This window comes from Falco cherrug, chromosome 5, assembly GCF_023634085.1.
Source record: "Falco cherrug isolate bFalChe1 chromosome 5, bFalChe1.pri, whole genome shotgun sequence".
Lineage (NCBI taxonomy): Eukaryota > Metazoa > Chordata > Aves > Falconiformes > Falconidae > Falco > Falco cherrug.
The window spans coordinates 8,255,831-8,276,608 of NC_073701.1; the positions used below are offsets into that span (position 1 = coordinate 8,255,831).

Below are 20,778 nucleotides of genomic sequence, written 5' to 3' on the forward strand. Positions count from 1 at the left end.
ACATGCATTTTTTTTTTACTTGTTCCCTTCACCTCTGTCCACCAGAAAAAACAAACTTTTTAATATCTTAATGTCTATTTTACATATTGCTCAATAGTAAAGGTATTCTACCTCAGAGGAAAAAAAAAAAAGCTGCTAACTGCCTCTCAAGTACAGTTTTTTTAAACTTTATAGGCAGTTACCTCATTGCTACAAACTGCCAGTTACCCCATGCACCACATTTACTTTTTGTATACCAAAACCTGTTTGGACAAGTAACAATTATTTTACCAGACAAGAGTTCTAATGATTAAATTCATGATTTACAGATAATTGTACTATTCTTCTCTCAGGAAAAGCAGATCCTTCTTAAGAATACCGTCTTTTGTCTTCCTGCAGTTCATTATAGTGTTGCTGAACATTCCAAGTTCAGAGTCAGCCCCTAAAAAAACAGGCCTTAATGATTTACTTAAAACCTGCATATTTTCATTTAGGTTCATGTATTCTAGTTTTCTTTCTTTAACGACAGAAATTAAGAAAGTTAAGGAAATGAATTGTTTGTTTAATAAACTGAGGGTGGGAGGGAAGCAGCTATCACATCAACCATTAGGCTGTTTCTGTGAGGCACCCATAGAAGTGTATGCAAACCAAGTTTCTTAGTAGAAAGAAATTGTACAACTGTTACCAGAACAGCAGCATCGTTTCCTGTAGCTTCCACTCCGTGAAACCTAAAGGGCTGGTATCTATGCAAGGAAACTTACGTGCATCAGCTTTTCAGGAATAGTTTCCAAAATTGCTATACAAACCTCAGCCTTTGAAGTCTGCACAAAGAAGTCATCTTCCAATGTGTCGCAGTAGATTCGGTGGACCCAAGCAATGACAGGATCACTTCTAACTCTGGTGCCTCTTTCCCCCCCCTCAACTAAAATTACCAAGCCTATGTCATAAATAATGTATCTCTTCTACACTGCGTTTGTTATAGTTCAACTATGACAAGTAGTTTTTGCCCTTTCCTTGCTTTTCCTTTCCCTGTCTAAACATCAGAGGCACAAAATTGGTTTTCCTGGGTTTTCAGTCACACTAATTCTGTCAAAACCCATTCTCCCTGCCTGTATCCTCAAATCTGATGTCACGTAATTTCAGTTCTGACTCACTCACGTGCCACTGACATAATCTCTTTCCAAAAATCTCTTCTCTGAAGTTCACAGTCAGTTTTCCTATTACATCGGTTAAGCTCCTTTCAGTTATTCCTCTCTTTCCTGCCACAGCATTTGGAGCATGTTACCACACACCCCAAGAGCTCCGTCAGAAAGAGCGGAACAGAGCAAAACCGCTTCCCAGCAACACCTAGAAACGAGCAGCACGGACCGAGATCCCAGAAACCAAATTTAATCTACAGGTATTTAGGTGATATATAATACATCACGTTGAAGAGAGCAGCACATGAAACACACCAGGATTCTAACCGGCTGCTTTGCGCCCGCTGGGAGCGAACGTTGCCAGGGCAGCGCCGGCACACGGCTCTGCCGGCCGCGGGCACGCCCCGGCCCCGGGCAGCCCCCGCTTCCCCCCCGGCCCGGTCCCGGTCCCGGTCCCGACGGGAGGCAGAGCTGCGCGCAGAGCCGGGTAACCCGGACCTGGCCGGTTTGCGCCCGGAGACACCGCCTCCTCGAAACGGCGCCCACCCGGCGGAAGGTGGAACCGGGCCGGGAAACGCCGCCCCGGGCCGCCCTCACCACACCGAGGTGAGCGCCCGGGCCGGGCACTGGAGCGGTCCCGCCGCCCCGGGCCCCTCTCACCTGCCGCCGGCGGGGCCGCCCCGGCCCCTCGCGCTCTCCATCGCCGGCGCCGCCGTTGCTATGGGGCCGCCGCGCCCAGCCCCGGCCCCGCCGCTACCCGTGGCAACGGAACTCGGTACTGAGCCGCGGCGCCATTGGCCGGCGGCTCAGCATGCGGCACGCCCATTGGCCGCGGCCTCCCCCAGCGGGGCGGGGCGAGCCCCGCACATGCGCGGACGAGGCCCTCTGGCGGAGCCCTGGCCCGGCCCGCCCTCCTCCGCTCGGGGCGCGCGGGGGCCCCGCTGCCGCCGGGCTTGGCCTAACGGCGCCTGCAGGGAGCCACGTGGATTAGAAAGCGCAGTTCGGAGCCACCTCATGCCCCAGGGAGGCCCGGCCCAACACATCCCACCTTCCCTGCACCGGGAAGAGCGGAGCGCAGGTCTCGGCCTAAGCCACCCCCCCTCTTCATCCCCGGGAGTAGTTGTCTAGTCGGACGTGTCTTTGCATGTGAGAAAATGCCTGCTCCCGCCAAGTCAGACGTTGGCCTGTGTCCTTGAGAGCTCGAGGTTTGCCTTCACCAGTATGTCAGCAGCACTCAGCTTCCCTCTCTCCTGCAGGTATTTCATTAGGTGAGGCCGCTGTCTCCACGTAACCTTTATTCCGTACTCGTGCTCGGGAGTGTCTGTAACCAGGACCTCTGGTGACTCCCCTCGCACACAGGCATCGGTGCCAAATGCCAGCTCTTTTTCTGGATGCCAGGCATGGCTACTTGTCTGTGGCAGAGTGCTGCCACACCACCCATTCATTATGGACAGCACCTGTGTAGTCTCTGTATCAGGTGGACTGAAGACTTCTGGCTCCACAGGCCAGGGAGCCGATGGCAAAGGTGTTTCTTCACAGTTCTCCAGACTGTTTACCTGAATGTTGGCATTTGCTGCTGTCTCTTTCTTGGACTGGCTGTGAGAGCACTCTTTGTTCTTCTTTGAGTAATTTGGACGATCCGGGGGGTGGACTGCATATCCTTCTTGATTTTCAAAAGTTAAAGGAGGAAATTTGCAGGCTATAGGTCTTCGACAAGCTCCTCCTGCATGAAGCAAACTGTGGCTGGCATCCTGATTCTGGAGTTTCCGAGGACCACGATGCTGCTTCTGGCATGCTTTCAACACCACTGACTTGGTTGTTTCGAATTGTGGGCACACCTGAAGGGAAAGAAGTAGTAATAAGAAAAAAAAAAAATTATCCAGACAAAGGAATCCCAACCTGATACTACTCCCTCACCTATCCCATCTTTTTTCAGTGTGTTCATTAAGTGGGGAATCTGGTCTGTAGCAAAGCTAATCAGTCACTAACCAAACTACTAAGCAGGAGGTACCTCTGAACTTCAACACTGAGGTGCAGGTGAACCATTCTTTGGTAGCTTAAAAAGAACTCAAGATCCAGGTTCTAAGGAAAAGTCTTAACTGGTGTCTACTCCTGTAACCCCTACAGATTTAAAAAGGTTCAAACCTGGATCCAGCTTCTTTCTGTGTCTTAACATAGCTGTGAATAGATTCAATGAACTACGTCTTCAGTCTCCCTGAATAGGTAGAGGTTGAACTGAGAGCAATATGAAGTTATTTAGGGGATGCTCACTTAGCTCCATCACCTTAGATCATGTTAACATGGCTTTCACAATATTCCCTCAAAAAATCTTTACTTCAGAACATAGTTAAGCTCTGTATTCTGGAATAACTGATCACTCAGAAGCCACTTCTAAAATTGGCTTTCTATAGAAGATGGTCAAAGCTCAACAATCTATTTCTTTGAAAGATTCCAGACTTACTCAAAACCTGGAAATCCTTCTATTACAGTATTCTTTATCTTCCTGGATATCAACAAAAAGAGTCAGGTTCCGTTTCTTGCAATTTGTTTTTCCCTAGAGCACAGCAAACTGTTCTAGCTACAATCACTGCAGATCCCTTCCATCATGCCTGTTACTACTACACAGTCCCTCAAAAAAACTAACCGCAGTTCAATAAAGGATAGTGATCGTTTGCTGTACAGCAGAACTGTTTGAATGCAAAGACTTTGTATGGAGGGTGGGGGTAGGGTGGGGGGAAGAAATGATTCCTTGATAATGTATCCTGGCACATACCTAAAAGAACATAGGTGAACCACTGACTTTGAGGATATTAATTCCTGGTTTCAGAGAACATGTACAGTAGACTTTACCAATGCAGGAGAGCCTAGCTGTCAAGAAGATATGAAAGACTTAGATAAGGTCAAGAAGAAAGGAGCAGAAAATCGGTACCACCAAGACAAGTTGACAGAGACACTGCAGAGGATGCTTCAAGAAGTTACAAGCCTACCAGGCTTTTCAAACAGAGAAAACATCTAACAGTTTCAGTGCCGATAGCTTCAAACAAATTTTAGAATCAATCTATGTTTAGAATCAAAGAGCTAAGTACCAGTGTGGATATTTCCATCTGTTTCAAACAAAAAGAATGCTTTTTCACAGCAGTTACTGTACTTAAGTGTTTCAAAAGCCATACAGCTGTCTCAAGCATATGAAAAAAAAAATGAGAAAAAAATTTAACATGTTCTACTTCAAGGTAAGGCATTACAAAAATAAGTCCACGTAACCAGGAACAAAGGAATGTTTCACAGAGGTTTGAAACCACACTTCCTAAGCCTGCTTTGTGAAGAGCAGAGTCAAGCAGCAATAACGCTTAAACTGAGCTCCCCTAGGTGATAACTATTATTGTATAGGAACAGTCTGTTTTTGCAGCACCTGTTTGCTTAAAAAAAGTAAAAATTTTTACATTACATGATATAAAGAATATTTTAGGACACTGCAAACAGTCCCTAGAATATTTTTTTCAGACCAGAAATGGAGCCCAGCAGAAGAGTGACATGGAGAGAAACTATTCAAAACAGAATGGAAAAGAGGACAGGTTAGAACAAACAACCCTGACATGAAAGCCTATGTTCACTAAATTTAGTGGTGTCAGATTTAAACAAAACGCCTAATACTTTAGCATGTAACATTTAGAGTTCAGCAGTTATTTGAAGCAAGCCAATAAAAAAATTCCCCCAGTGTTTATTATGAGCAGGGTTTTCTGTTGCCATAGAAAACAGCATTTTCCTGGTGAGAAGTAGTTTTTCAGAAGACAAATTGTCATATTAATCAGTACACACCGCACAGTTGTATGCCTTCAAATAACCGCACACAGCTGTATGCCTTCAAATAAGCAAGACCTTAGTGGTTGCGGTTAGAACTTGAAGCCACTCAAAAGCACTTATTTATGCTGTAGGCAGCTACAATGAATTCAGGTCCGTGCTACTAGTTTTCGGTATCCAGAAGAACTAGCTTTCTGTTGAGACCTAAAGGAGAAACTTGACCAACGTTGCTGTGAGACGCAGGGAGAAGGAAAAGCTATACCAACCCAGGCAGCAGAGGTGTTCTGGTCTACAGGTCTGGTCGGAACGCGTCTTGGATTCTCGGCCGCACGTAGCGGAGTTTCACAGCGATGGACGGCGCCCTCGCGCGGCCTCTCCAGGAATGGCAGCTCTGCCCTCCTGGCCTTGTGGGTGCATTTCTTCGTCGGAGGCATCAAAAGGTATGGTAAAACCGCTTAGAAACCTCATGATGCTTGCTAGAGCCAATTGGAGAAAAAGGAAGGCACCCCAAGGAGATGGTCAAGCGCTTTCAAATCTGTAGAGGGCAAATAAATGGACTTGAAGACAGACTTGTTTAGAAACCTCAAATCTCAGTTTTAACAAGTAAAACATTTACGTACAGTACAGGATCCACTTCTCTAAGCAGACTTTTTCCTACTAGTAGTTTTTGAAGCTTCTGTCAAAATTCAAGTAGGTTTAGAAGTGTACAGCGGAACAGATCAACGCCCCGAAGCTTTGCAAAAGCTGGTAGCAGAGTACACTGGTGGAGCCAGAAATGCAAACAAAACAAGTGTCTCAGAAGTTCTGAACTGGCCTTTGGGTGAGACTCAACATAACTGGAAGAATTAGTTTCTTATGAAAGTACCTATTTAAAATACACAAAACAGGCAAACTCACATAGGTATTTTTCTTCATTAAAATATTTTAGAAGAAATTTGAAAGACAATCATCTGTGATAAAGCCTGAATAAATACTGAACTATATTCAGAATAGGTTCAGTCACTGAACTTGTAAGGAAATTCAAACCTCTGGGAGAGAGGAAAACAACAATTGCCATGAGAGTAGCTGACTTATTGAACCAAGTCAGCTATCAAATAGTTTCTTTACATAAGCTCAGCACGTAGTCCAGTCACAAACAAAAAAACATTTAGGAACTGAAAGTCAGAAAAAACCTGATTTTTCAATTTAATCCGTAAAACTGGCTTGCAATGCTCAGATACATTGCAGGCCTGAGATAACCAGAAGCCTTTCCATTTATAGGTGCTAACTACCTATACTTTTTAATTTCAGGAATTTAAAAGTTTTTAAATACAGAACATACTTGACACTTCCATCCCATACTCAGCATGTCTTGCATGATTTATTAGGGGTTTTTTTACCTGCTGAATATGTCAACTGAAACGACACTGAGTTTAATTTTCCATTCCACACCAGGTCGGCCCAGCCGAGGGAGTTCGGCGGGAGCCCTTCCCGAGGAGGGCATTCCCTCACCCAACACACCACGCTGCCACAGCCCGAGCGCTTACCCGAGGCGCGGCCTCCTCAGGGGGTCCCGCAGCCGGTAAACGGCCGCACCCCGCGGCTCCTCGCCAGGGGGTACGCGGGGCCGGCGCCCGGGCGCAGGCCAGGGCTGCGGCGCGGCTGAGGGAGCCACCGGGGCTGCTCCCGCTGGGCTGGGAGCAGCGATCCCGGGACAGGGGACGGGGCCCGCGGCCCAGGCGCCGGCTGAGCGGGCGCCGCAGGAAGCAGCGGTACGATCGCAGCGCCCGGGGCGACACAGGCCGGCCGGCCCGGCCCGCACCGCACAGCCCCACGCCGCCCGCCGGCACATCCCTATCCCCCGCCGCCGCCGCCGATTGGCCCGCCCCGGCCCGCCCCGCCCCCGCTCATTGGCCCCAGCCGGCACGTGATGCCAACGAGTCGCCGGGCGCCAAATTCAAACCGGGAACCGACCGCTCCGGCCAGCGGCGGCGGAGCCCGGAAGCGCCCGAGTTGCCGCCCCCGCCCCGTACCCCCGCCTGGCCGGGGAGGTGGTGAGTCGCCATCCGCACCCGGCCCCGGCCCCGCCGCAGCCTCCCTGTACCCGGTGCCTCCCCGCAGGGGGCAGCGGCAGGGGCCGCGCTGAGAGCGCAGTGCAGCTGGGAGAGAGAGAGGTCTAGGCCCGGGCCGGGGCGGGGGGCCTGGGGAGCACCGGGGCGAGGCGGCAGGGCCGGGGTTGGAGCGGGTGAAGGAGCCAGGAGGCCTTTAGCGCACCCCCACCCCCGCCCCACCACCGCCACCTCCGGTGCCCTGCGCACGCAGCGCTGCGCCTGGGCTGGGGGCAGCGGCTGGAGGCCTGAGGAAGCGGCTGCTCCCGCGGGGAGTGCGGCCTGTGGGAGCCGGCTGAAGGCGACCCGTGCCGTTGTACGGGGATCCCCCTAAGCTTACAGGGATCCCCCTAAGGGAGGGGAGCAGATGGCAAAGGGCCACGTGTGTGCCTGGGTGCTGCAGTCCCTGGGTGCTGCTGGATGTTCCCGTTGCTGGCTTCCAGCTACGGGGCTGATCCTGAGCGCAGGGCAGCCTGCTCCCTGCACCCAGGGCATCAACTCCGGGTTTATCTGCTGCACTCTTTCTGATTTGTATCTATGGAGGTGATTCCTACTGAGAATCTTCTTGCTTAGTAGCTGGCCCAGTCAAGTCTACCGATGCAAAAGGCCTTTTTTTTTTTTTTTTTTTTTAATTTGTTTCTATTCTGTCTGCCATCCCTAATGATAAGCAATAAGTACAATTTGTGTATTCTTGTTCTGCGTGTAGTTTGCTGCAAGTGATAGCCTCTGCTGAATTCTTGAATGGCATGATATTTGTAAGTGGTATTCTCAGAAGGGGCACACTGCATCTTACCCTGAAAGCAGTATGTCTGAATTTCATCTCCTCTGCTTTCTGCTTTAAATTGTCTGTTGTCTAAAAATCTGCCGTTTAAATTGTACGCTGCCCAATGACAAATTTATCTGGCTCTTGACAAATGCTCAGGAGGAATGACTAAAGCATTTACTTCACATTTATTTTAAAGTGCGTAACTTCTGGTACATTTATAGTGTGTCTTTGAAGTGTTCAGGGCAATCTCTGCTTGCCAGGTCTTAAACCATCTGCTAAACTCCCTTTTCTCTCAGGTTGTGTGATCTGCTGGTTACAGGAATGAGATAAAAGAATCAGGACTGCTATTTCTATGTTCTAGCTTCTTTTCCCTCCAGCTTGCTGGGTGATACTGGTCAAGTTACTTTACATCTAAGTCTTAGTCTTCCTTTCTGTAAAGCACATATACATGTTTTCATCATTATTATGCAGTCTGTGGCTCCCAGCTTGTGATGCAAATTATCTACTCTGCAAATATTGGTCCTGTCCAGCTTACACAAGGTGTGGATAAAGGAGATACAGTACTATTCTCCAGTGGCTGCATCAGTTTTATTAAATGCTTTAATTTTTTATTTTCCTTCCTTGTTTCTAGCTTTGCAACAAGCAAGAATGTGAGCTCTGTGGGAGGCCTGTGGTGATTTGCTGCACCTTCCCTGGCTGTTCTGCCCTCTGCATTCTTATGTTGTATCTTTTGTTTTGCAGGATTTGTTATTGTCCCTTTCAATGGAGCGTGGATGTATAGATCAATAATGAGGACCAGCCCTCGCAGGCCCTTAATTCTCAAAAGACGGAAACTGGCCCTCCCACAGAAGGATGCATCCAGTACTTCAGCAAGAAATGAGAACAGTGGTCAAGATGAAAAGACTCCTAAGCAGGAGCACAGCCAGGAGGACCATCACAACAGCCAACCCAGAGACAAAATGGACTGTGGTCTGCAGAAATTCCCAGCAGGAATAAAGATAATTGACCATCCTACCATGCCCAACACACAAGTGGTGGCCATCCCTACAAACGCTGATATCCAGAGCATCATAGAAGCACTAACAGCAAAAGGAAAAGAATGTGGCAACAATGGGCCCAACAAGTTCATTCTCATCAGCAGTGGGGGCACGTCCCGTTCAACAGGTCCAACACCATCCCAACATCTCCCATCAGAGAAGAAACCCAGTGCAGCAACCAAGGCTACAGATGATCAAGAAAGACAGAAGAATGTTACAGACACCCCTGGTCTTGCAGGAGGGATAACGCTCCAGCATTCAGGAGCTGATTCTGCAGTTGCACAGGAACAGGAGAGCAACAGTATGTAATGTTTACTTTTTTTTCTTCCTTTTTTCCATTTTTTCCCCCCCTGACAGATAGACAAAGAGATGTGAAGTGGGCCAATGAGTGTAGTGCTTGGATCTCAGTACGTAGTAATGAAAACTATTTCATTAATTACAAGCTAGCTATGGATTTGATTCTAATAACTTGCATTGTTATGCGTATGTTGCGAATCTGACAGATCTTAGTGGATATATTTTTGGTGGAAGACATGGCATATAAAGGTATACAGCAAAGCATAACTTTAGTGCTAGGAAAAAAGAAGGGCTGGCTTGAGGAAATCAAACCTGGAAGAACAAAAGACTTATTTTTATTTAGCAAAAGAGTGATGGCTGGATTCAAGACTAACATAGTCAGTGGCAAAACACACCTGCCTGGAGTTTTGAAAAAGAGATGATTCCCATCCTTTAATAACTAAGTGACAAGTTTATTTCCTACTTGGCCGTCTCATGAAGCTGCTGAATAAATGTTAAGTAGGATGGATTTTACTTTGAAGCACTGCTCAGTCAAATTTGTATTTGCAACTTAGAACGGCTATGTAGTTTTTGGGCTGTAATAGATCTTATCTTGTACTATCTGACAGGAACCCATAGACAGCTGCAATAGCTGCATTGCTACAACCAGCCTCACCAGAAATAACAAAACTGTGTTAGTTTTCACTGCTGCAGTTCAAAAACCTGGAGATATCTGAGCTTCTGACTTGGGTCTTATACTAGGTCTTTCAGCTGAAGTTTGTACCACCTTCCTTGGTCTCTGCATACTAGATCCATCCTTTTACTAAAAATACTTGAATTCTTGAAGTACTGGATCAATATTGTCTTGTTTTCATTGAGAGCAATGTCTGGTTTGAATGCTTTTAAGGCTGCTGCTCTTTTCAGAAATTGGACAGATTCACATGAAATCAGGAATTCAAGGTTCAATTCCTTCCACAAGAAACATTAGCATTGCAATAGCACCTTGTGCCTGTCTTGAGGCAGGGATACCTCTTTTAGAAGTGTGACTAGTGCCTTCCTTTTGGCACTTGAGATAAAGGGGAAAGAGGGGTACTTGTGAGTAAGCGGAGCTATGGGCTTGTTATCCCAACAGGCAGTGGCGAGACAATGAGCTCAGTGTTGGACAATAGTCTCACTAACATCCAGTGGCTGGGGAAGATGAGATCTGATGGGCTAAGTCCCTGTTCTGTGAAGCAAGACATGGAGAAAGAGAACCAGATGCCTCTGCAGGAAAGAATCAAGGTAAGTAGGAGAAGACAACAGAGCATGTGCTAAAACTTTTGATAGGGAAGTAATCCATATGGATCAGAAGACTTGCTAGAACTAGGCATCATCATCTCTAAGTAGCCCGACTTTGACCTTTACTCATTTGAATAGCAGAACCTGGGGATCCAGGGATGTTCTATGGCCCTTCTTGTCAGCTTTGTGATCACTCGTGTATCATTCCTTCTGTTTCTCAGACTGAAGAAGATGCTCCTGCTGCTGCAATTCCTGCTGCTGCAATTCCTACTGCTGCCGCCGCTTCTTCATGGCAGGATTCAGTATCCCAACGACCTCCTTACTCCTACATGGCCATGATCCAGTTTGCCATCAACAGCACTGAGAAGAAGCGTATGACTCTGAAGGACATCTATACCTGGATTGAGGATCATTTCCCATATTTTAAACATGTGGCTAAGCCAGGCTGGAAGGTAACAAGTGGGCCTGTAAGTTGCTGTGGGCCACAGGGTGATATAAGCCTTCTGGATGCAAACATAAAGTCGTTCCCCAGCCTGCAGAGCAAGGTGGAAATTAAACACCCCACCTCAAATACACTCTCATTCCAAATGTTCCCTGTTCCCTTAGGCAAGATGGTGGGATGTTTGATCACTGGAGTAAGAGTAGGGAGCTCAAGAGTAAATAGATTAAGAAAATGATGACAGGGTTGGCTGGGTATGCAGTGAATATGAAGGTCCATGTTATCTACACATTGGAATGTAATCCCTCTGCCAGGGCAGTCACATCTGAGGTAGGCCTTGCTGTGCTGATAACAAAACAACTGCTTTTCAACCTCCTCCTTGCTCCTTTCTCCCCAGAACTCCATTCGGCACAACCTGTCCCTTCATGATATGTTTGTCCGTGAGACATCTGCTAATGGTAAAATCTCATTCTGGACTCTACACCCTGGTGCAAACCGTTGCCTAACATTGGACCAGGTATTTAAGGTGAGTGTCTCATGCAAAGAAAATGGGACAGACTATCCAGTTTGAAAATGCCACGCTAGCCAGATGCTTGAAAGAAAAGGTACTGTGTCTGTGCATATAAACTGGAGCTTCTGTGGGATGCATTTATCCTTCAGGTGGTGTGCCAAATGTAATAGTGAGCTTGTGCAACTTCTTTCCATGAGCCTGATTCAAATTCCTAGTGAGAAGCTTTCCACTGAAGTCAACTAGGAATTCCTATGCTGTTTGATTAGACAGTCGTAGGACGGAATGCCCCTGTTGCAGCTAAGTACCATTCTCTGGGAGAAACAAAGCTTTTGTCTGGTATAGGTGTATTTAGACTCTTCTCTGTTTTCTGCAGTGGGCGGGCAGATTGACTCTTGTTTGCTCACATTATGGGAGTTTTTAAGATGTCCCATTTGTTCCCCCCATTGGTTGATAACTTCATCTTATTTTTCTCCCTCTCAATGCCTTGCTGCCAGCAGCCACTGGACTTGGGGTCACCAACATCGCCTGAGCACTCTGAATCAGTAAGACTTACCCTCCAGCTTGGGGCTTGGGCTTCCATTCTGCTCTTGCCAGTGACTGAAGGAAAAGACAAGAGGCTCGGGGAGGGGAGGACTGGGTCACTGCTGCACCTAGTCATACAGCTCCACGCACACCCTTTTTGGGGAAAGGAACCGAGCCAAAGGTTAACTGCCTTCAGGTGATACGATCTCTCTCTAGCTGGTAGAGCTGTACAGCTTTGAGCAACTAGAAGTCTGCTGCTGAAGTAGGCTGCAATGGGCACCAACAGGCTTCAGAAAACAAGCCCAGACAGAGATTTCTGGTAAAATCCTCATCTCCATGGCAGCAGTCCCAATCTGTTCTGGGGCTCAGATTCAGAAAAAAATAGGATCTCTCTGTTGCTTTTTCATTTTGGAACTCAGCTGCATTGTGAGTCTCGGAAGGATGAACCTGTTTGCTGTCTGTCTTGTGTTCAGCAGTTTTAACAATGACAGATTTGCAAGCAACCAGTCAAACACTTTTCTGTCACAGCTACAGCCCTGGCCTTCTTTCCATCTGCTTAGACTTCTGATTCCTCTGTTGCTTCTGCTATTGCACTTGAATATCTATCTGGTCTACGGTTTGCATAGAGATCCAATATACAATAAAGCTGTCCTATTCACCTTTCCTTGGGCACTAAGGACACCAAAACCAGGTCACTTTTGCAGTAGAACCCACAGCCAGAGCAGCTCTGTCATGCCATCTCTTTTTTCTACATAACTTTTGGTTGGCAGCTGGCTTTGAGATGGCATGGCTGCAAAACAGCAAGCGGCACAGACCTAGAACCAGCATAGCGCTGGGTGTTAACAGCTGCTCTCTCTATTAGTGCAGCACAGGATTCTGTTTGCACAGTTCTGAATGAGGCAGCAGAATAAAGATGGATTCTTCTGTTTAAAACTCCTTCTTTTCTCCTTCTCTTTCTTATTTCACAATGACTACAGCAGCAAAAGAGACATCTTCCAGATGCCCAGAAGAACATGGGAAGCAACAGCAGCAGCAAAACTGAACCCCAGAATTCACGTGAGTGTCTACATGAGCCTAGGCCAAAAAGAATCAGCCCCATAAATTTGGGGCACTCTCCCAGATTCCCTTAGGATTAAAAATGGAAATTCTTATCCAGGTTTGCTAGCTTTTAGGCTCCCTACAGTCAGGTTTGGAGCTGAAGGTAGTATTGCTATGTCTGAAAGAGAATGTGATGCAGAGACAGAGTGGATGGGTACTCAAGTGGAATGAGAGCAGTGCTTGCCCCAACTTGAGGGCTAGGATCTGTATGAAGAACTATTTTTCTTGTCCATCACAGAATGGTTGGGGTTGGAAGGGACCACTGGAGATCATCTAGTTCAACTCCCTGCTAAAGCAGGTTCACCTAGAGCAGATTGCAGAGGGTCGCATCCAGGTGGGTCTCCAGAGTAAATGTCTCCAGAGAAAGAGACTCCACAACCTCTCTGGGCAGCCAGTTCCAGTGCTCTGTCACCCTCAAGGTAAAGAAGTTCTTCCTCATATTCAGGTGGAACTTCTCGTGTTTCAGTTAGTGCCCGTTACCCTTATTCTGTCACTGGGCTCCACTGAAAGGAGGCTGGTCCCATCCTCTCGATACTTGCACTTGAGGCATTTGTAGACATTGGGAAGATCCCCTCTGTCATCTCTTTGCCAGGCTGAACAGGCCCAGCTCTCTCAGCCTTTCCTCCCAAGGGAGATGTTCCAGTCCCCTAAGTCAGCTTTGTAGCCCTCCGCTGGACCCTCTCCAGTAGTTCCCTGTCTCTCTCGAACTGGGGAGCCCAGCGCTGGACACAGCACTCCAGATGCAGCCTCACCAGGGCAGAGCAGAGGGGCAGGATCACCTGCCCTGACCTGCTGGCCACGTTCCTCCTAACGCACCCTGGGATCCCATTGCCCTCCCTGGCCACCAGCACACACTGCTGGGCCATGGGCAACTTGCTGCCCACCAGGACTCCCAGGTCCTTCTCTGCAGAGCCGCCCCCCAGCAGGCCAGCCCCAGCCTGTCCTGGTGCGTGGGGTTGTTCCCCCCCCAGGGGCAGGACCTCTGTTGAGCTTCATCAGGTTCCTCTGTGCCCAGCCCTCCAGCCTGCCCAGGTCTCACTGAAGGCAGCGCAGCCTCCTGGTGTGTCAGCCACTCCTCCCAGCTTGGCATCATCTGCAAACTTGCTGAGGGTGCGCCCAGTCCCTTCATCCAGGACACTGATGAAGAAGTTGAACAGGACTGGACCCAGTACTGACCCCTGGGGAACACCAGTAGCTGCCGGCCCCCAGCCAGACTGCACTGTTGATCACAACCCTCTGAGCTCTGCCATTCAGCCAGTTCTCAGCCCACCTCACTGTCTGCCCATCTACCCCACGCTGCCTGCGCTTACCTGTGGGGGTGTTACGGGAGACAGTGTCAGAAGCCTCACTGAGGTCAAGGTAGACAAAACAGCCACTGATCAGGCCCTCTGGCTTGGGATTTGTATCCTCAAAATTAGCAGAGAAGGCAGGTAAGCCTGTGTCTGGTTGGATGTTTATTTTGGGATATTGAGAAGGACTTCCTGTTAGATGCCTGAGTTTCAAGAAGTAGTAGAGGAAGGGCAAGAGGCTAATGTGTCTATTCTTTTCCCTTCCAGGCCGAAAGATGAAGCCTTTGCTTCCTCGCATCAACTCCTACCTGGTTCCAATCCAGTTTCCTTTGAGTCAGCCTCTTGTCTTGCAGCCTTCTATGAAGGTTCCTCTGTCCATGGCACAGGGATCATCACTCAGCAACTCGGAGACTTCTTGGAGCAACAAGCGTGTGCGCATTGCTCCAAAGGTTAGTTTCTTGTTTTCTGAGTGTTATTTTGTTTGATTTTTGGGAGGTGGGGGTGACGCCTTTGGGTGGGTGGGTTGTTTTCTATAGCTCTTGATTTCTATGGATCTTGTTCTTCAGGTGGTTCCTTTGTGCATCTTTACTAGGTGTTCTGAAACTAAGCTCACATTAAGGAACTAGCCTGTGACAATCCTTGCTGTCCTTTTCTGTCTCTAGGGCAAATATTACCTGCTGTTGACTTGCTGTAAGGATGTGACTATAACTCACTAGAGGAAGGGGCACTATGGATTGATCAAGACAATTTTTCTCTGCTGCTTGGTTGGGAAGAAAGAAGAATGGGAGAAATGGCTTTGTCCTGCCCCTAAAACATGCAGGGATTTGATAGCTCTGAAGAGACACATAACATAGGGAACTTTTTCTGAAAGAGCATTTATTTGCATGTAGTCTCTTCCCAGAGGTTTTCAGTATGCTGTTTGCTAATTCTGTGAAGCTCCCAGTCATTCTGAGCTCAAGCAAAACAGCTATTAAACAGTCTTTGTCTTGGCATCTTGCTGATTGCTCTTGGATGCTTACACGTTGTAAAGCCTTAACTTCTTCCATCCTGTCTACACTATAATCCCGTTTCCCTGTGCATGCCTGCTGCTTTATGCTCTCTCCTGCTATGACTTGTCTTTGCTCTCTGCTCTTTTTCTTTTGATAACCTTGGGGTTTTTTCTTTTCTTTTTCCTTGGTTTCTGGGAAATCTGTCCTCATTTATTTTTGTTATTCCACTGTTGATAGTGTAAGGAGGAATCAAAGGGGTTATGCTTTTCTGAGCTGAGAAATACTCAGCTCTCGTGCCTGAACTAGAAGCTCCTCGTAGCAGAAGTGCTCTGAAGGGCATGACTTCCAGTCACTTAGCTAAAATCCTTCTCATGTCACCTGTAGGCTTCTTCATATCAGCTTCACACAGAGATCAATCTCTACCTGTTGTTACAGTTACTGCTTTCTGAAGATCCTCCTCTTACCTGTGCTGCTATCCTTAGGTGTCAGTCTTTCTTTCTTCCTTCCACTATCATTTGGATTTTGAGTGGGTTAGATCCTTGCTTACTGACTGCAAATCATATTGTGGTTTTTTGTAGATGTCACTCTCTACAGAAGAGTCATCCTCTTTACCCGTGGCTGCTGTCAAGGAGGAGAGTCAATGTGATGAAGGCTTATTTTCCTCAACCCATTCCCTAAAAGAGAGCAGCTCCCAGCCTGGTGAGGAATCAGCTTCTTTCCCTGGGAGCATCTGTATAAAGGAGGAAGAAGGCTCTCAACTGGATGACTGGCTGTCCCCATCTGCCTCAGCCCTAACAGTAAAGGAAGAGTCAGGCTTGTTCCTTCCAGTCTCATCCACAAAGGAGAAAAAACAATTCACCATGCTGAAGTCACCATCTAAGGGTGTTTCTGACACATTAGTTATAAAGAGGCGGGAAATGGGCAGATCCAGAAGGAAACAACGCCTAGCACTGCCTTGCTCAGAAGAGCCTGTCCTTGTTTTGCCAGAAAACAATGGCTTTGACCCTTTCCGGTTAGGGGTAGACCACCCCTTCCTGCAGGAAAGCCATCCTCTTGAGAACGTGTCACAGCTCAGCTTCTCGCAGGGGGAAGAAGGGCCCTTTAAAACACCTGTCAAGGAGACATTCACCAAATTGCCAGTTTCTTCCACACCCAGCAAAGCCTCAGCAGCTACTGCCTCCCCACTGGGGGGCCTTGACCCCTGGAAGTCTGCATCCTTACCCAGGGGAAGTCAAGAGCTGGACTTCAGCCCAGTGAGAACCCTTCAGCTGCCGTTCTCGCCTCTCCAGGAGAACCAGGACTTGCTGGGTTTTAATAGCACGCCCCTTAAAAATCTCTTTTCTGAGTCACCTCGGGAACTGCTCAATACAGAATCCAGTGACGTGACACATGCCCCCCTCATGAGCTCTCCAGCTTTAATTTGTGAGTCTACTAAGCAATCATCTGTTGAACTGCCAGCCTCTGGCTTTACTGAAAACCGGTCACTCATGGAGGGCCTTATCTTGGACACTATGAATGACAGTCTGAGCAAAATCCTTCTAGATATCAGCTTTCCTGGTCTTGAGGATGCAAACTTAGGAACAGACATTAGTTGGTCTCAGCTTATACCTGAACTGAAGTAAACTGGCCTGATAATTTAATTTGGCCTGTTTCTGATATTACAGAGTCACAGAATGGTTGGGGTTGGAAGGGACCTCTGGAGATCATCTCGTTCAAACCCCTGCTAAAGCAGGTTCACCTAAAGCAGATTGCAGAGGGTCGCATCCAGGTGGGTTTTGAACATCTCCAGAGAAAGAGATTCCACAACCTCTCTGGGCAGCCAGTTCCAGTGCTCTGTCACCCTCAATGTAAAGAAGTTCTTCCTCATATTCAGGTGGAACTTCTCGTGTTACAGTTTGTGCCCGTTACCCTTATTCTGTCACTGGGCTCCACTGAAAGGAGGCTGGTCCCATCCTCTCGATACTTGCACTTGAGGCATTTGTAGACATTGGGAAGATCCCCTCTGTCATCTCTTTGCCAGGCTGAACAGGCCCAGCTCTCTCAGCCTTTCCTCCCAAGGGAGATGTTCCAGTCCCCTAAGTCAGCTTTGTAGCCCTCCGCTGGACCCTCTCCAGTAGTTCCCTGTCTCTCTCGAACTGGGGAGCCCAGCGCTGGACACAGCACTCCAGATGCAGCCTCACCAGGGCAGAGCAGAGGGGCAGGATCACCTGCCCTGACCTGCTGGCCACGTTCCTCCTAACGCACCCTGGGATCCCATTGCCCTCCCTGGCCACCAGCACACACTGCTGGGCCATGGGCAACTTGCTGCCCACCAGGACTCCCAGGTCCTTCTCAGCAGAGCCGCTCCCCAGCAGGCCAGCCCCAGCCTGTCCTGGTGCGTGGGGTTGTTCCCCCCCCAGGGGCAGGACCTCTGTTGAGCTTCATCAGGTTCCTCTGTGCCCAGCCCTCCAGCCTGCCCAGGTCTCACTGAAGGCAGCGCAGCCTCCTGGTGTGTCAGCCACTCCTCCCAGCTTGGCATCATCTGCAAACTTGCTGAGGGTGCGCCCAGTCCCTTCATCCAGGACACTGATGAAGAAGTTGAACAGGACTGGACCCAGTACTGACCCCTGGGGAACACCAGTAGTTGCCGGCCCCCAGCCAGACTGCGCTGTTGATCACAACCCTCTGAGCTCTGCCATTCAGCCAGTTCTCAGCCCACCTCACTGTCTGCCCATCTACCCCACGCTGCCTGCGCTTACCTGTGGGGGTGTTACGGGAGACAGTGTCAGAAGCCTCGCTGAGGTCATGGTATACAACATCCACTGCTCTCTCCTCATCTACCCAGCCAGTCACTCCATCATAGAAGGCCATCTGGTTGGTTAGGCCTGATTTCTCCTTGCTGACTTTCAGGATGAGCTGTCCCATCACATTTCCAGGGATGGAGGTAAGGCTGAGCGTCCTGTAGTCCTGAGTCCTCCTTGCCGTTTTTGAAGACTGGAGAGACTCTGACTTTCCTTCAGTACTCGGGCACCTCTCCTGTTCTCCATGACCTTTGAAAGGTGATGGAGAGTGGTTTGGCAATAACGTCTGCCAGGTCCCGCAGCACTCGGGGATGCATCCCATCGGGGCCCACGGATTTGTGGGTGTCAGGTTTGCTTACATGATGTCTAATGTGGTCCTCCAGAACCAAGGGAAAATCTTCCTTTTCCCAGACTTTCTCTCTTGCCTCCAGGGTCTGGGAAACTGGCGAGCCAGCCTTGGCAGTGAAGATGGAAGCAAAGAAGGCATTCAGTAACTTTGCAGTCCCTATGTCCTTCACCACCAGGGCACCCACCTCATTCAGCAACAAGTGCACATTTTCCCTAGTCATCCTTTTCCTGCTGATGTACTTGAAGAAGCCTTTCTTGTCCTTGACCTCCCTCACCACACGTAATTCCATATAGACCTTGGCCTTCCTCATCACCTCTCTGCACTCTGCTTTTCTGAGATCCGTTCACATAGTCTAAGACGACTGTCTGCTTTTGACTAATTCCCACGTCCAGGGGAACAGAGGGCATTGTTGACTCCTGCTAAGCTGGGAGACGGGCCCATTGGCTGCTTTAAGCTCCCTTTATAAGCTGCAATAGACTTTATGTGGAGCAAGATAGAACCTCTCTTACCTTGTGCTAGTGATGAGAGTCCCCGGAGAGAGGCTGTCGAGGGAACATCTAGTTGGGCCTGAACAGCATTTGCTGCTCAAGGTATCGGAGGAAATGGATGCACCCCTCAGTTATGGACAACAGGAAAGAGCCTGGGAACCTTCTCCCAGCTCCGTCCTTATTTCCTTTCACTTTGTTCTCCTATTACTTAGTAACTTCTGTGTAGTTTCAATGGCTGTAAATACTGTACATTCCTTAAATTAGCCCTTAATTATAATAATAATAATAATTTTATTCTTGTAGGGTTATGGGATCGTTTGGGCTGGTAAAGAGTTTCACTTGGAGTGTTGTCCTTGTGTTCCACATCTCCTATATTATTCTACTCTAGGTGAAAGCCCACAATACTTTTTTTTTTAAATTATTATTCTGTGACTTCAGAAACACATTGGTCTAGGCTGTTCTGAAGGTTGCTGGGTCAAAGATCTGAAAAATCACCTCGCTGTGACTCAAGTCAAACTAAAACAGATTATCTGCATTGCAGCATAAAGTCTTGGTTTGGCTTCCTTTTCCCAGGCTGGAATGGGGAAGAGCTTGGATCAAGCTATATAGCTCTTCTGGTTCCAGCGTCCTATTATGTACCTAGAGGACTAGGTAAAGTCACTGTTGCAGTAAGATGGTTAAAGCTACCCTCATTACAATCATCAATTGAAAATGTAAAAAAGAACCTATAAAGCATATTCTGATATTTCCACTGAAAAGACCTCTGGAATCCCAAGGTGTGTTTCTCTTGGTGCAATAGGATAACTCATCCCAATTCTTTATAACTCATGTCAAAAAGAGGAAATTGTCATGGAAAAGACCTGATTCTTCTGCTTACAGACAAACGATGGTTCGTGTATCTACGTACTCAATAAAGGTTCTGTGGGAACACAGCTGAGTATTGTCTTTACAAGTCAGAAACATGCTAACTTAGTCTAAAACATCAGAACACCACCAGCAGACTAGTTTCTGTATTTTGTAAATGCAAAACAAGTCTCACTCAAAAATCTGGTTTCCTGCCTTCCCCTATAAAGAAACCAGATTTAGATGTGTGTGGTTTTCAGAACCACAGTTCTCTTGTGTGCTTGTTAGAGGTTATTTGCCCTCAGAAGATGTTTCAAGCACTTTGTGTTGATGATTATTATTTCAGTTTTTCTGGGGAGGAATATTGGACCTTGATCTGCATTTCTGTCTGCCCAGCACAAATGACTGCTCAGCTTGAGGCCAACAGTGAAAAATATTTTACTAAGCTACCATGTGAATTTTGGACCAGAATATTTTTGTCAGTGATTAGAAGTTCCATCACTTCTGATTGAGTCTCAGGGTTTCCTTGCCTCTAAACAAGAAATAAGAAAGGACTTCAGAAAGCTTTAGGACTAAGAACTGTTGGGTGCTAGCAGCCTTTTAAGTGTATTTTGTTTAGGATTGATTTGTCAATACTGCCTGTGAGGGCAGGAGGTCTTGATTCCTTCTTTGCTAATGTCATCTAGTAAGGACTTCATGTTGTCCAGCCTGGATTGAAATAATTTTCTGATCAGGAAATCATAACAGACTGCTGTGAAAACCCATCAAGGCTACAGAGCACATCCGTCTTCAGGGAGGAGAGCGGAGGGGAAAGCTGTAAACCTAGATCTAGGCTCAGGGGGAAGAAGAGATGCAGACAGGAGGTAAGATCGTGGTCATGAGGCTGCAGAAGAGGCCCACTTTGTGGTTTCTGGCACGCTTTCTGCTAGTACAAGTTACGCAGCTGTCAACACTCTACTTGGGTTTCTCAAGATACCCTATCTCCCTTTCGCCTCGCTTCTTGCTCCTCAGAGGGTGTGTGCACACAGTTGACATCCAAGAGCCAGCTAAGGATCACGTCTCCAGTAAATTATTAAATGTTCTTGTCCTTGGGATGATGGGATGCTGTCA

General features: G+C 47.9%; 3 protein-coding genes across 6 annotated transcripts in view; 1 reads left to right on the plus strand and 2 right to left on the minus strand.

The window, feature by feature from the left end:
- Positions 1–1,905, minus strand: part of TULP3 (TUB like protein 3) — a 33,171-nt gene extending 31,266 nt beyond the window's left edge. The window contains exon 1 of one of the 2 annotated variants that reach the window (XM_055711143.1): positions 1,779–1,905. In XM_055711143.1, the coding sequence (XP_055567118.1) occupies positions 1,779–1,819 (41 nt within the window). In that variant the 5' untranslated portion in view covers positions 1,820–1,905. Of the gene's footprint in view, positions 1–785; positions 892–1,778 lie in introns of those variants that run through there. The other variant, XM_027815000.2, reaches the window with a different exon arrangement.
- On the minus strand, positions 1,348–6,705 carry RHNO1 (RAD9-HUS1-RAD1 interacting nuclear orphan 1). The gene is made up of 3 exons (XM_005446092.3): positions 6,443–6,705; positions 5,183–5,451; positions 1,348–2,956 (listed from the first exon to the last, which is right to left on the minus strand). Exons 2-3 carry the CDS (start codon positions 5,348–5,350, stop codon positions 2,291–2,293), a joined length of 834 nt encoding a protein of 277 aa, XP_005446149.2. The 5' UTR covers positions 5,351–5,451; positions 6,443–6,705; the 3' UTR covers positions 1,348–2,290.
- Positions 6,706–6,810: 105 nt separating this feature from the next.
- On the plus strand, positions 6,811–16,848 carry FOXM1 (forkhead box M1). Of its 3 annotated transcripts, none has more exons than XM_055711135.1 (9): positions 6,811–6,949; positions 8,511–9,107; positions 10,215–10,363; positions 10,582–10,812; positions 11,197–11,325; positions 11,805–11,852; positions 12,810–12,888; positions 14,487–14,668; positions 15,787–16,848. In XM_055711135.1, the coding sequence occupies exons 1-9, from the start codon at positions 6,826–6,828 to the stop codon at positions 16,828–16,830; spliced, it is 2,583 nt and encodes an 860-aa protein (XP_055567110.1). In that variant the 5' UTR covers positions 6,811–6,825; the 3' UTR covers positions 16,831–16,848. The 3 variants fall into 3 exon arrangements, with proteins under 3 accessions (XP_055567110.1, XP_055567111.1, XP_055567112.1); XM_055711136.1 differs by having other exon boundaries at positions 11,808–11,852; XM_055711137.1 differs by lacking the exon at positions 11,805–11,852.
- The last annotated feature ends 3,930 nt before the right edge of the window (positions 16,849–20,778 follow it).

Excerpts from the sequence above, each read along its gene's own strand:
- RHNO1 (XM_005446092.3), bottom strand. The coding sequence starts at position 5,350 with ATGCCTCCGACGAAGAAATGCACCCACAAGGCCAGGAGGGCAGAGCTG. Across the intron at positions 2,957-5,182 it reads AGAACACCTCTGCTGCCTGG|GTGTGCCCACAATTCGAAAC; the intron begins GTTGGTATAGCT and ends CTTTCCCTTCAG.
- FOXM1 (XM_055711135.1), top strand. The coding sequence starts at position 6,826 with ATGCCAACGAGTCGCCGGGCGCCAAATTCAAACCGGGAACCGACCGCT. Across the intron at positions 6,950-8,510 it reads CCCGCCTGGCCGGGGAGGTG|GATTTGTTATTGTCCCTTTC; the intron begins GTGAGTCGCCAT and ends TTTGTTTTGCAG. Across the intron at positions 10,813-11,196 it reads TGGCTAAGCCAGGCTGGAAG|AACTCCATTCGGCACAACCT; the intron begins GTAACAAGTGGG and ends CTTTCTCCCCAG.